Here is a 10,762-nt window from a genome sequence, read left to right as displayed (position 1 = left end):
GAAGCAGCGTGTTCCTTATCTTTCTCAGGCTGATTGCCGTGGTAGGTATTTTCCAATGTTACAGAAGATGATTATGTATATGTTTTGGATGCTATCGGATGTGACGATAAACTAATTCGCAAGTGAGTTTTTTTCTCCCTTTTCCAAATTTGAACTGATTCTGTGTTTTGCTTCAGACCGTCATACATCCCCAGCCTCCACCAAATTGTCGCCACCCTGCCATCCCCAATTCACGAGTCGATCCTTGTGCCTTTGCGCACTGCGATGGGGATCATCGTCGAGTCTCTCGACATCCCTGACGACTTCGAGGTCTCCTTACCCATCCACATGGGGCGTATGGTAGACGCCCCTGCTACCGCAGAACTTCCTTCTCCTCAGGATGAGACTCAGGGTTATCACCTCGGAGTACCGGACCTGGTGCTAATGTTCCAGACCCGTGATGACGACATCCGTCCCTTCTGGCCATTCGAGGTTTCCGTCTCCCAAACTGCTGAAGGTGCCGTCGCGAAGTTGCAGAAGTTTGGCGATCGGAACGAGCACGTTTTGGCCGCCACTCACATCAACATCGCTGAATCCCGGAAGCACGCCTCACCGACGTATGAGTGGGGTGTCGCGAAGAAGTTGAATCGGAGGGGAGTTCAGATGGGGGAGTTGACGCGGTCGGAAGATGGTGCATTAGCGTCGCACTCTCATACATGGTATCATCCCGCGACGGTCACCATCACCACTTGGATCTGTCCTCCTAACAGGCGATTGAACCTCAACTCTCGACATCGTGCTTACTGTGCGAGTGCCGTACGTGTCCCTTGGATTTTTCTAATACTAACGCTAAGCATTCGCACTATCAGGTACTTTATCCCAACCAGAACGAGCAGGCCCTCGCCAAAGTTCAAAACATATTCCAACGCACGCTGGAGCAAGTGCGCGATACCGTTGTTGACCACCTAGAGGCTGAGCACGCGGATGATGATACGCTCCTGTAAGCACTGCTATTTTACTGATGATCGTAAATTCATCAGTTCGATTGTTTCCAGCGACTCACTCCAAGCCATGAGGGACTGGTCTCCACCAAGGGAGCTGCTCGATTGGAACAAGTGCAGCAAGGACCTGCGGTCAGCGATGAAGCAGACTGGATTCAATCGGTACCGCGCATGGCACCGCAGCTTCCTTAAGCGTGTAGCCGATGAGGCCGAGGTCTCGGGATCTAGACCTGGACCGAGCAAGAGGGGCAGGGTCACATAGCGGCACATCTCGTTCTGTGTCTCGCGCAAATTCTCGATGTCTTTCAAATCGCACTTCACATGTTTACCCCCCAAATTGTATTACTACTACGTGCCTCCCTCCTCAGATTGAAATTGTACTAGTACTACCGCATCATGATCGTTTTCATTGTTTTGCACGCTGTCATTGTAGTCCGAGTCACGGCAGTACTACACTAGTATGATATAATGGTTTTTTCACTGACCCACTAAACGGCCTACTACTCATGAACATTTGGACCACCACTGGCGCCTTCTTCCATTTGACCTTGTCATAGCGGTTTCAAAATAGCTGGCATGCACATGCTTAGTACGCCTAACACTAAGTCACTAAGGCACTTCAAGACTCTTAGACTCTTACTGGTCTCTGCACCGAGCTGCCGCGGCCTGTCCGCATCGCACACACTTGGACTGATGGATTTGCCAGCCCTTCCGTACGTGACTACTACTATGTACCGTACTAGCCTTGGTGCTTAGTACTAGTAACTCAGGAGGGCGTAGCTCAAGTCTACGAGGTTTACTCCAATAACATTACTTCCGATAGCTTGTTGTCGACCTCGGGGGCAACTTTACACAACGGTTGTATTGGTCTGCGGCGTCTGAAAAGTCAGTGACTTGATTCTGTATAATGCACCTTTTCTGACTTGTTTATAAGATTTACTAGTAGGCACGGTGACCCTCAAGTCAATACCCTGGAGGAGCCTTTTGTAAATTCCTGGAGTGTCCTAGAAGAGCAGTCACTGTAATACACCATTAAGTTCAGTCCACCGCGCTCCTGGTTCTAACTACTAATATGCCAGTGCATCCGTCGTACCAAGTCTGTCTCTGGGACTCTCCCTTTCATCTCCGCACCTTCCACCAGGTTCACTAGATGCATTCATGAGGTGCATGCTCGTATCCCGAATCTCAAGACGTGTTCTTGCCGAACATCACCTTGCGCTCTCGAAGTCCCTTGGAACCAACAGCCTCAATCACCCCGAGGACCCACACGTTGGCATCATTTACACTGCGCTCAACCTCAGTGATTCCATTGACAAGTGTGTCGCGCTCTTGCATGGCAGGCCACACGATATAGTCGATGAGATTGGGGAAAGCGTGCCGAATCGCGGATGGCCGGAAGTGATCGTCGATGGTCACATTGACACTAAGTTTTCCTACATACGTGAACACCTCGAGTAAATCTTTTCACTTGCATCACGTTCAATCTCACCCACGCCTCATTTTCTAGGTACATCATATTTGAACTTCTCAAAAACGTGCAGGTTCTCGGATCACATCTAAAAGAGCGGTTGACTGATGGCGTTCTAGGCAATAACCGCTACTGGACTGGATCACAGGAGTTCGCCTAACCTTCCTCCTATACGAGCTACCATCGTTCTTGGCAAGAACGACGTTCGGGTGAGAATATCTGATCAAGGTTGGCACCCCTTTTCTCGCCTACAGATGAATGTTAAGGCAATATCTATAGGTGGTGGACTCTCATCTGCTCGGATCAAGTCACCTTCCGACCTCTTCTCTTTTTCTCACATTCGCAATGCAACACGCATGGATGACGCATGGCTGGGCGCGCTACGCTCAGCCAGTTCGAGAGGCGTTAAAGCTACTGAAAATACGCCCATGGCGGACTGAACAGTCGAATGTGAATTCAAACAATAAAGATTCTGAACGCAGCGAGGCTGGCATTGATCCCAGAATAGGGCTTGGCCTACCTACTATGAGTAGTAACATGTTTACACCGTGCGTGGTTCTTGGCTAGTGCCTTCATAACGGTTAACTGAGCTACCTTTACAGGTATTTCGGGAGTCCTGGAGCTGGTTTCCCTGAATGGGCTGGGGTGAGTAAGCTTTGCCCGTCGCATTTGGGCCTCGTGTTGACTTTATAAAGCAACAGATGTATATTTATGCTTACCCAAGCTGGTGCGTTTTTTTTTTCAAGTCAGCGGGTATCAACATGTGACGCTGGGCTAAGGGCATTTTATATTTAGATGGCCAAATATAAAATTCATATTCATATTCATATGAACCTTAAGGGTATTGAGCTATCGACTGCCTGCACGTGAACGTCACCATACATATTACCATGTGTTGTTCAACTTCCTGTGGCATCAAATAATGCAGCTGGTGAGGTCAATTCTACCTGATATTGATATTTGTTGCATGCACTTTTACAGTAGAACATTGCTCAGTGAGGGCACGAACGCTACGTTTGTCTTTGTTGGTATCACGAGGCAGCACAGCACCCATCGCACCCATCGCACCCTGGCAGCATTCAACCAAGCTTCAGACACCACCTTTCCTTTGTGTTGGACGCGCGACATTGCCGACAATACAACAATCTGCAGAGTCTGTGTCGTTCATACGCTCGGGCCCAGTACTCTCTTGCCAAGTCCTATTCCGGCAAAACCTTTCCCAATACCAGATGAACTTGGCCTGATAAGAGCGAGGGCGTCGTCCGTTTCGAGGCTATGGTACTACATAGACCTAGTGATGCGGCAGGGTATGTGTATATTTTGTGACTATCGTTATATAGACGCTGATTGCCTGTTACCAAAGTAGCACAGACCCATTTTCATCATTCTAAGTCAATGTGCCTCATGCAGTACTATATCCTCATCGTTATGTCAACTTGAAGCTTGCGCCTTCTTCCCTTTACCATTCCTTCCCCGTTTCCTATGTTCTGCCTTGATGTAAGTGTTTTCAACATAACTATGAAAAGTATATGCAGTGCCTTCTGACATGCCTATTTTTTCTTTGTAGAATCCAGAATTGAAATGAGCCGTGGTCGACAGGTACAAAATGCCCCGATCTTTCATTGTACTGATATATTGACGGAAATTCATGGCAGGATAGCGAGAGTGGACACTCGTCACAACGTCCTCGATTTCTTGCGGCGGTTCATCGTCACTTGATTCATCGTCATTATCCAAATAAAGTGCATACGTTCTCTTCAGCGGCTGAGGCACCGCCTGGCCTTCTTGTTGTCTGCCAAGGGCCCCCTTGGAGATCACGAATATGTTGGATGGTAGGAGGCTCTGCTCGGTTATAGCAGGTATGTCTGTCCTTTGTTTTGCTGGTTTGTCTTTGGGTGTGGGCTCCTGTGAAGGTAGGTCAGATCGTGCAAATCACTCACATACCAAGTCACATACCATATTGAGGATTTCGATGGCAACTTTCTTATGTCGCCTCCCAGAGCTATCCGCCCTTGCAGCTTTGAAAGCACTGTCGATGTCGTGCACAGTTAAAAGCCGGTGGGGGGGATCCGTGTGGCGGGCGGTAGACAATCGCCAGCCTAAGTGTTCGTACAGTTCTGGAACATCCATGATAGCTCTGATGGAGTCAAATATGTCTCGCCGACCATCTGATTCAGAGTGCAGCTTGCCCACATACGTGGTTGATTGGCTCCTATCCATAGTGTGTAATGGCACTCGAAATTCGACTAGCATAACCGTGAGCATCTCCACCTGACTCGGGGTCGTTGCTTGCACAACTTACTTTTATCAAGCTCGGGGGCCTGGTACTGTTCTGCGGTATCAGTGATATCGGGTAATTCTGGACGAATACCAAGCAGATACGCAGCGGTTTGTGCACGAGTGCGCTGACGAACAGAAGAGACTGAATTAATCGTAACACTACTGCGAGGTCTACGAGTCTCCCGTCGCGCATCTGAGCGAGGCTGTGACATGACGATTCGGAGAAAATACAAGCTCATCACCCACTTTGCACATGTGCCTTTTATCATGCTCTCAGCTCAGAGAAACGAGTTGCAATAACTTCAGACTTCGGCCAAAGTGCATGAGTTAGTACGAAAACACTTGAATTTACTATTATTTCCATGACGCCGACAGCACAGCTTAAACTTCCCCACCCAATATAGCTCGAAAAACAATGTAGACACTGACGGAAAGTTGCGGTAAACGATTACTGCATCCCGAGTCACGTCACCCTGCCAAAACAGGCGAGAGAAACAACGGAGAAACTTACGAATGCTCAAGATTTTCTTCAAGGTGAGTCAGTGAAGTTCCACCGGGCTAGTATATTATGAGAATGCTTATCACCATGACTAACTATACAGGAACGATATATAAGATAGCTAACCGTCCTACGGCTCATTTGTTCTACACCCTTTCGTCTCTCCTGTTATCTGACTCGGATTTCGCGGCATGTCTGCATCAGGGCATGACTCAGGAAGCCCTCCTTCGGGGATGATATCCCTGTGTGTCCCAACCTCTCCTCAGGCTCGGGCGAAGAGAAGAATAGCCACCTTGATGGAAGAGGTCGAACTCTTGAAGCAGGACAAAGCAACCAAGCAGAGGTGCGTCAGACTTGCTCAGACTTTTAAAGACGCAGTCTTAACTTAATTTCTTATCAAGGAAAACAACGTATTATGTTTCACAGGGTCGAGCAATCCGTCGTTTGGTCGCCTTGTACACTCCTATAGAGGATTTAATTGCTGAAAACGACCGACGGTGTGAATATGAAGATACTTCCGGTGTTTCCACTGTAGAGTAAGTACTAGTATTCATCTTGCTTTATCATGACCATATCCTGACATGCACCGGCGTGACAGGCAAGACCGCCTACAACGTAGTTATGTCGAACTTGTCAAGGCGTTGCCATGGATTCACGACAAGATAGCAAGTCTTGACGACGAGGAGTCTGAAGACATGCTTAAAAAGGTCTGTTCATGAACTTCTTATGTCACTTTTTCCTCATTAGTACGATTCAAATGTAGCTCAAGCGAGGTGCAGACTCGGCTCGCGGCGATGACACGGGTACCCTTAAAGAGCTCGTAGCATCATGGGTAAACATCGAGTTTTGTCCAACTCCTCTCATCTCGACCAACGACAAGCATCATCGAGGGTTTGTAAATGACACATGTGGTAAGCTGCTCTGTCCAGCGGAATGGTGCTGGGATGATCCTGCATAAGTGATATTCCGTATTCTTTACTGTCTTCATTTATATGTCGCTGATACTATGCGGTCCAGTGTCAAGGCCGGCATTCGAGACCGTACGACCGCTTTCATCGTCTCCGAAAATTCATGGCCCCTATTTATGTATCAAAACTGTGCAGCTGACGCCGGCAATCTAGAGCACGGTCTCATGAAATCTAAGCTATTAGTGATGGTGAGCTGATTTTTCTCATTGGTTCGTGTCTCATAATCACATCGCAGGGGTTGAAGGCCCTCTTTACCTCTCCCTCATCTGCCAGCGAGATGGATGGTGAAGGTCAAGGCACCGATATAATCGAGAACAATCAACGTGCACGGAGACAAGATCAAGCCAAGGTAAAGACATGTGTTGCGTCTATTATTGGTATGAGGAAGGTTACTCCTCGGGCGATTGCATATACAGCTTGTCAAGTAAGCATCGCCCTATAACCGTGATGTAGATGACGAGTTTTGCAGATCCGATTCGCTCTCTCTAGTATCACTTCATGGCGCAACGTAGACGGAGATTTCGATTACAAGATATTCTGGACCAATATCGTAGATTTCTTCGAGGATGCTCCGGGTCCAGCTGCGCAAGCCAGGGTCAATGAACTTCTTGAGTGGTGGACCAGGTAAGCATGGACTGTCAATGAGTAGAATTGATCGCTAATTCCTGTACAGAAAAGTTTTTGGAAGAAATCACAGACAAGACTTGACGTCGGACGTAATTTCCCGGATGTCCGTCCGTACACTTGCTGCTCAGAGACTAGCGATGGAAGATGCTGCATTGGATTCTGACTCTTGACGTTCATCGCCGTATCTTAGTGCCTATTGTTACTCAGTAATATACTCTCTGAAACTAATGTGATTGCGGTCTCCCATATCTGCCAGTGACACCCCATGAATGAATCATTGTGTGACAACCCTTAATCTTTCTGTCAGATACATCTATCAATCGACGTACCGCGTATACAACAAATATATATATATATCGATAATCTGAGTAATTATACTCCTGTAGACAATAAGAAGAATATGCCGATTTTGTGATGAACAGATGTGGTGATACTCCTGCTTACAACGAGAAAAATATGCTGATTTTCCGATAGACAGGCGTTGTTACACTCGTGTATCCACCAAGATGAAATTGCCGATATTCTGATGGACTAATGTAGTTATACTCCCGCGTACGGCAAGAAAAATATGCTCATTTTCTGAAATATAAAATTGGACGGTGTGACTTGTCAACGAGTTGCATCTGTTGTTGTATAAGAAAATACTCTTTGTCTATGATAACACACAAGAATGTGCGAGATTGGCAAACTTAGAAACTCGAGGTCAGAAGGGGTGATATCTGATGGACGGGTGTTGTTATACTCCTGTATGCACCCAGATAAAATTACTGATTTTTTCATGGACAGATGTAGTTGGTACTCCTGCATACAACGAGAAAAATATACTATTTTTCTGAAATAAGGAATTGAACGATGTGACTTATAAGCAAGTTGCTTCTGTTGTTGTAAGAGAAAAAACTCTGCATATGTGATAACGCGCGAGCATCGGCGAACTTAGAAACTCGACGTCAAAAGGGGCGGAGTTGTAAAGATGCCAAAGATGACATGATATTACAATGTAGCACTGCCCGTGTGTGGTGGCAGTGCTGCGCCAAAATTCTGAACATTTTGAGACGTCGTCGCTATTGCTAAATCTTTGAACTTGCTCGACATTCTAGAGGTTTGATTTTACACAAGGTGATGATCTGATGTTATTTGTCTTTGGAAAAGCTGCTCAGAACGTACCGACTCGCTCATTCAAGGTATTTCGAGAACCAAGTGCCTTGATGTGAGTCGCTGGAGGCTTTGCTGGTAGAAGAACTCTCCCTCAGTGTTTGGAGCCTCTCACCAATTTGTGAACTATAACGTATATGCTAACATCTACCTTGTATTGAGAATAGGGCAGTCTTTTTGTTGCTATATAAATCAAGTATTTGCGGCACTGTGTCGCGTTGTGTCTGACTGCGTAACAAGGTAACAAATTATGTGTGATATATCTTGCATTTCATTTAGGTAGTATACTTCGTGTTCGTTCACACAAGGTGACATTTTCAAAAAGTTGCAAACGCCTGAAAATCTATCTCTTCTTCAGTATGTCTCCCATTGGCTGAGAAGTATTTTGATATGCTAATGCCTGTCGCAGTTGCTTCATCCGCCAAGTGCAGCTCTTGTGATTTGGTTTGCCAACCGCTTTTTGAATGAAGGATTTTGGACGCTAGCACTTTGTAGCTGCTGCTCGAGCGGCATGGCAAAATCTCATTTAATACAACAATTTCCAATATCAACTCACAGAGCTCCACCTGCGCCGTGAATGCGAGAACTAGACAACACAAACCAGATGATCAAGACTTTCAACTGTCATATTTTAACCGAATTTTTTCATGCAAGGCATGGTTCTATTGGTTTGAAGATTGCAAAAGGGTGCGGTATTCATGTAAGTAGCGACCTTTGTGCTCGTCTTGGCAATAATGGTTCCAAAATCCACTTCATGAATTGGCATCACATTTTTCATCCATAGACTAGTTCACGTCTTAAATCGTACATAGAGGCTAGGGCAACTTGGTTTATTTATTTTAAAATTCGTCTTTCCTTCATAATGCCAGACATTTCCAAGTAAACCCCCCCACCAGATTTACGGCGATTGTTGTGATTACTAGTAATATATACTTACATATGAAATTGTAATTTGTTCACCGATTCACTGATGATTGGTCCGCTTCATTGAGAGAAACACACCGAGTCATTTATGCGACAGGCATGGCTGCTGAACCTTCTCAAGGCGAAGGTGCGATATTAATAACGTATCGCTGAGATCCTGGGCTAATGAAGAGTGTTCCAAGAAACGAATAACCTACGTCCTTATCGTCGATCAGTCAACTCCCAACAAAACAATGAACGAAAAGGTTTACGACGAGAAAGCAGAAAGACTCTTCCCAACTCCATCTCCTCCACTGACGGTACTTTGTCCATAGAGATGGCCAGGATGCAACTTCGAATCATTGACCGCGGTGCGGCACGCATTGATCGACAACCACACTCGATATTATATCTTCAGGAATTACATCAAGTTTCACAAGTGAGTGATGGAAAAACTACACTATGCGATGATTCACGGGATATCCTAGCTACGTTACTCATCGAGCGCTTGCGATATACGCGTTAGGAGGGAGCGGCCCCGTGATTGAAGCATTTTACAAGCGGGACATCAAGATTCAGAGAGATGCCTTTGTATCACCCCACCCAATCACAGCGCAGAATTTTGTTGACCATCTTGGTGATGCAAAAAAGTGAGCAAATACTTGCCCCACATGCCCTGACCTTACATCCGGTGAATTGGGTTAGGGCTTTCGATGGCGGCAATGCATGAGGTTCGTTACCCGGATTTCCTTCCGCCGTCCATGTTCGTCGCCCGGCCTAGTGATGACATCGGCGCTATGATGAACCATTTTGCATCGTTGGTGCTCGATGACCAATCTTTTGCGATGCCTCTCAAGGCACCAAGCGGACAAGATACTCACGCTTTCTCAATTCTTACTCGAGTTCTCAAGGACCCCAGCCTTGCGTCGAAAGGTCCACGGCGTTACACTGGGCAATATCCTGATACACGTGTGGCTCATGGTTGCAGAATTCCGCGATCACGTTCAGAAATGGACGGTGAATCTATCCAGACCAGGAGAGATCGAACGCAAGATGGAAGAGTGTATTTGGATTCTCGGTAATGTATCCTCTCGGAGGATGGAGAAACGGGTTTACCGCCGATTTCTTCCTGTGAGCGTCGATTGCAATCCAGAAATGTTCGATACTCACAAATCCTGGGATGCATATGGTCACTTCAAGTATCTTCACTCATCGCATCCTTGTCTCCTCGAGCACAAGCCCTACTTCTCCGCGCATACTTCTCAAGTGTTGTTGCATGGTTCATGGCACGCAGCTGACCCCTCCTGAATTTCAAGTCCTGCTTTGAGTCGACGCCCACGATACCGAACCCCCCAGACAGCCTCGCTGTCCCACCAATGGAAGGTATTCCAACAGAGACATCTAACTCATTCCTTCCTCTCGTTCAATCATCTATGATGCATCCCAGTGAGCATCACCCCAAGATCCAACCAGCTTTCGCACACTTCTTCCACCATCTACGGGATCCGGCCGAAAGGATATTTTGCCGAAACTGAACTAGATGGGGCAGAAGAACTTGACGTTCGTTCGAGCAGCGGTGTTGACTGCAGATTATATGGGATGGGCTAGAGAAGGGGAAGAGGCGAGAAATTGGAGTTACGAAGGGTTCTATGTGTAAGTGGTGAGGGAGATCGGAGCACAGTGACTGTTGGTTTGAAACAAGGGTGGAGGTTAGCTCAAGATGAAGTTGTGATACGGCCAAGGTTCAGAACAGAAGAAGTCAGTGATGTATTGCAACCCGCAGAATCGTGTCGGAAAAAACGGAAAGGGCATCTGGTAGTCAAGTATACAACAGCTGAAGCTAAAGTACAGAGTCTGTGCGGCACTGTAACGATTACAAATCATA

At 46.6% G+C, this 10,762-nt stretch overlaps 4 protein-coding genes across 4 annotated transcripts; 3 read left to right on the top strand and 1 right to left on the bottom strand.

Annotated features, from left to right (window-relative positions):
* Nucleotides 1-2,060: 2,060 nt before the first annotated feature.
* On the top strand, nt 2,061-2,888 carry F5891DRAFT_950962 (uncharacterized protein; the record flags this gene model as incomplete). The annotated part of the gene is made up of 4 exons (XM_041375001.1): nt 2,061-2,434; nt 2,488-2,515; nt 2,568-2,676; nt 2,728-2,888. Coding segments are annotated over 4 exons (672 nt in total), but the record flags the coding sequence as incomplete, so codon positions are not given.
* Nucleotides 2,889-3,879: 991 nt separating this feature from the next.
* F5891DRAFT_979773 (uncharacterized protein) lies at nt 3,880-4,940 on the bottom strand (the record flags this gene model as incomplete). Its single annotated transcript, XM_041376927.1, has 3 exons — nt 3,880-4,353; nt 4,405-4,694; nt 4,751-4,940. 3 exons carry the CDS (start codon nt 4,938-4,940, stop codon nt 3,880-3,882), a joined length of 954 nt encoding a protein of 317 aa, XP_041226820.1.
* Nucleotides 4,941-5,418: 478 nt separating this feature from the next.
* Nucleotides 5,419-6,992, top strand: F5891DRAFT_1187947 (uncharacterized protein; the record flags this gene model as incomplete). Its single annotated transcript, XM_041366928.1, has 8 exons — nt 5,419-5,570; nt 5,629-5,763; nt 5,826-5,934; nt 5,991-6,118; nt 6,245-6,383; nt 6,431-6,619; nt 6,665-6,819; nt 6,869-6,992. 8 exons carry the CDS (start codon nt 5,419-5,421, stop codon nt 6,990-6,992), a joined length of 1,131 nt encoding a protein of 376 aa, XP_041226819.1.
* Nucleotides 6,993-8,997: 2,005 nt separating this feature from the next.
* On the top strand, nt 8,998-10,520 carry F5891DRAFT_1223956 (uncharacterized protein; the record flags this gene model as incomplete). Its single annotated transcript, XM_041369475.1, has 5 exons — nt 8,998-9,025; nt 9,070-9,143; nt 9,213-9,316; nt 9,366-9,527; nt 9,735-10,520. The coding sequence occupies 5 exons, from the start codon at nt 8,998-9,000 to the stop codon at nt 10,183-10,185; spliced, it is 819 nt and encodes a 272-aa protein (XP_041226818.1). The 3' UTR covers nt 10,186-10,520.
* Between the last annotated feature and the right edge of the window lie 242 nt (nt 10,521-10,762).

Source organism: Suillus fuscotomentosus, assembly GCF_016647785.1.
Source record: "Suillus fuscotomentosus strain FC203 chromosome Unknown F5891scaffold_23, whole genome shotgun sequence".
Taxonomy (NCBI): Eukaryota; Fungi; Basidiomycota; class Agaricomycetes; order Boletales; family Suillaceae; genus Suillus; species Suillus fuscotomentosus.
The sequence above is the reverse complement of the archived record's forward strand: the minus strand, read 5'-3'. Positions and strand labels throughout refer to the sequence as shown.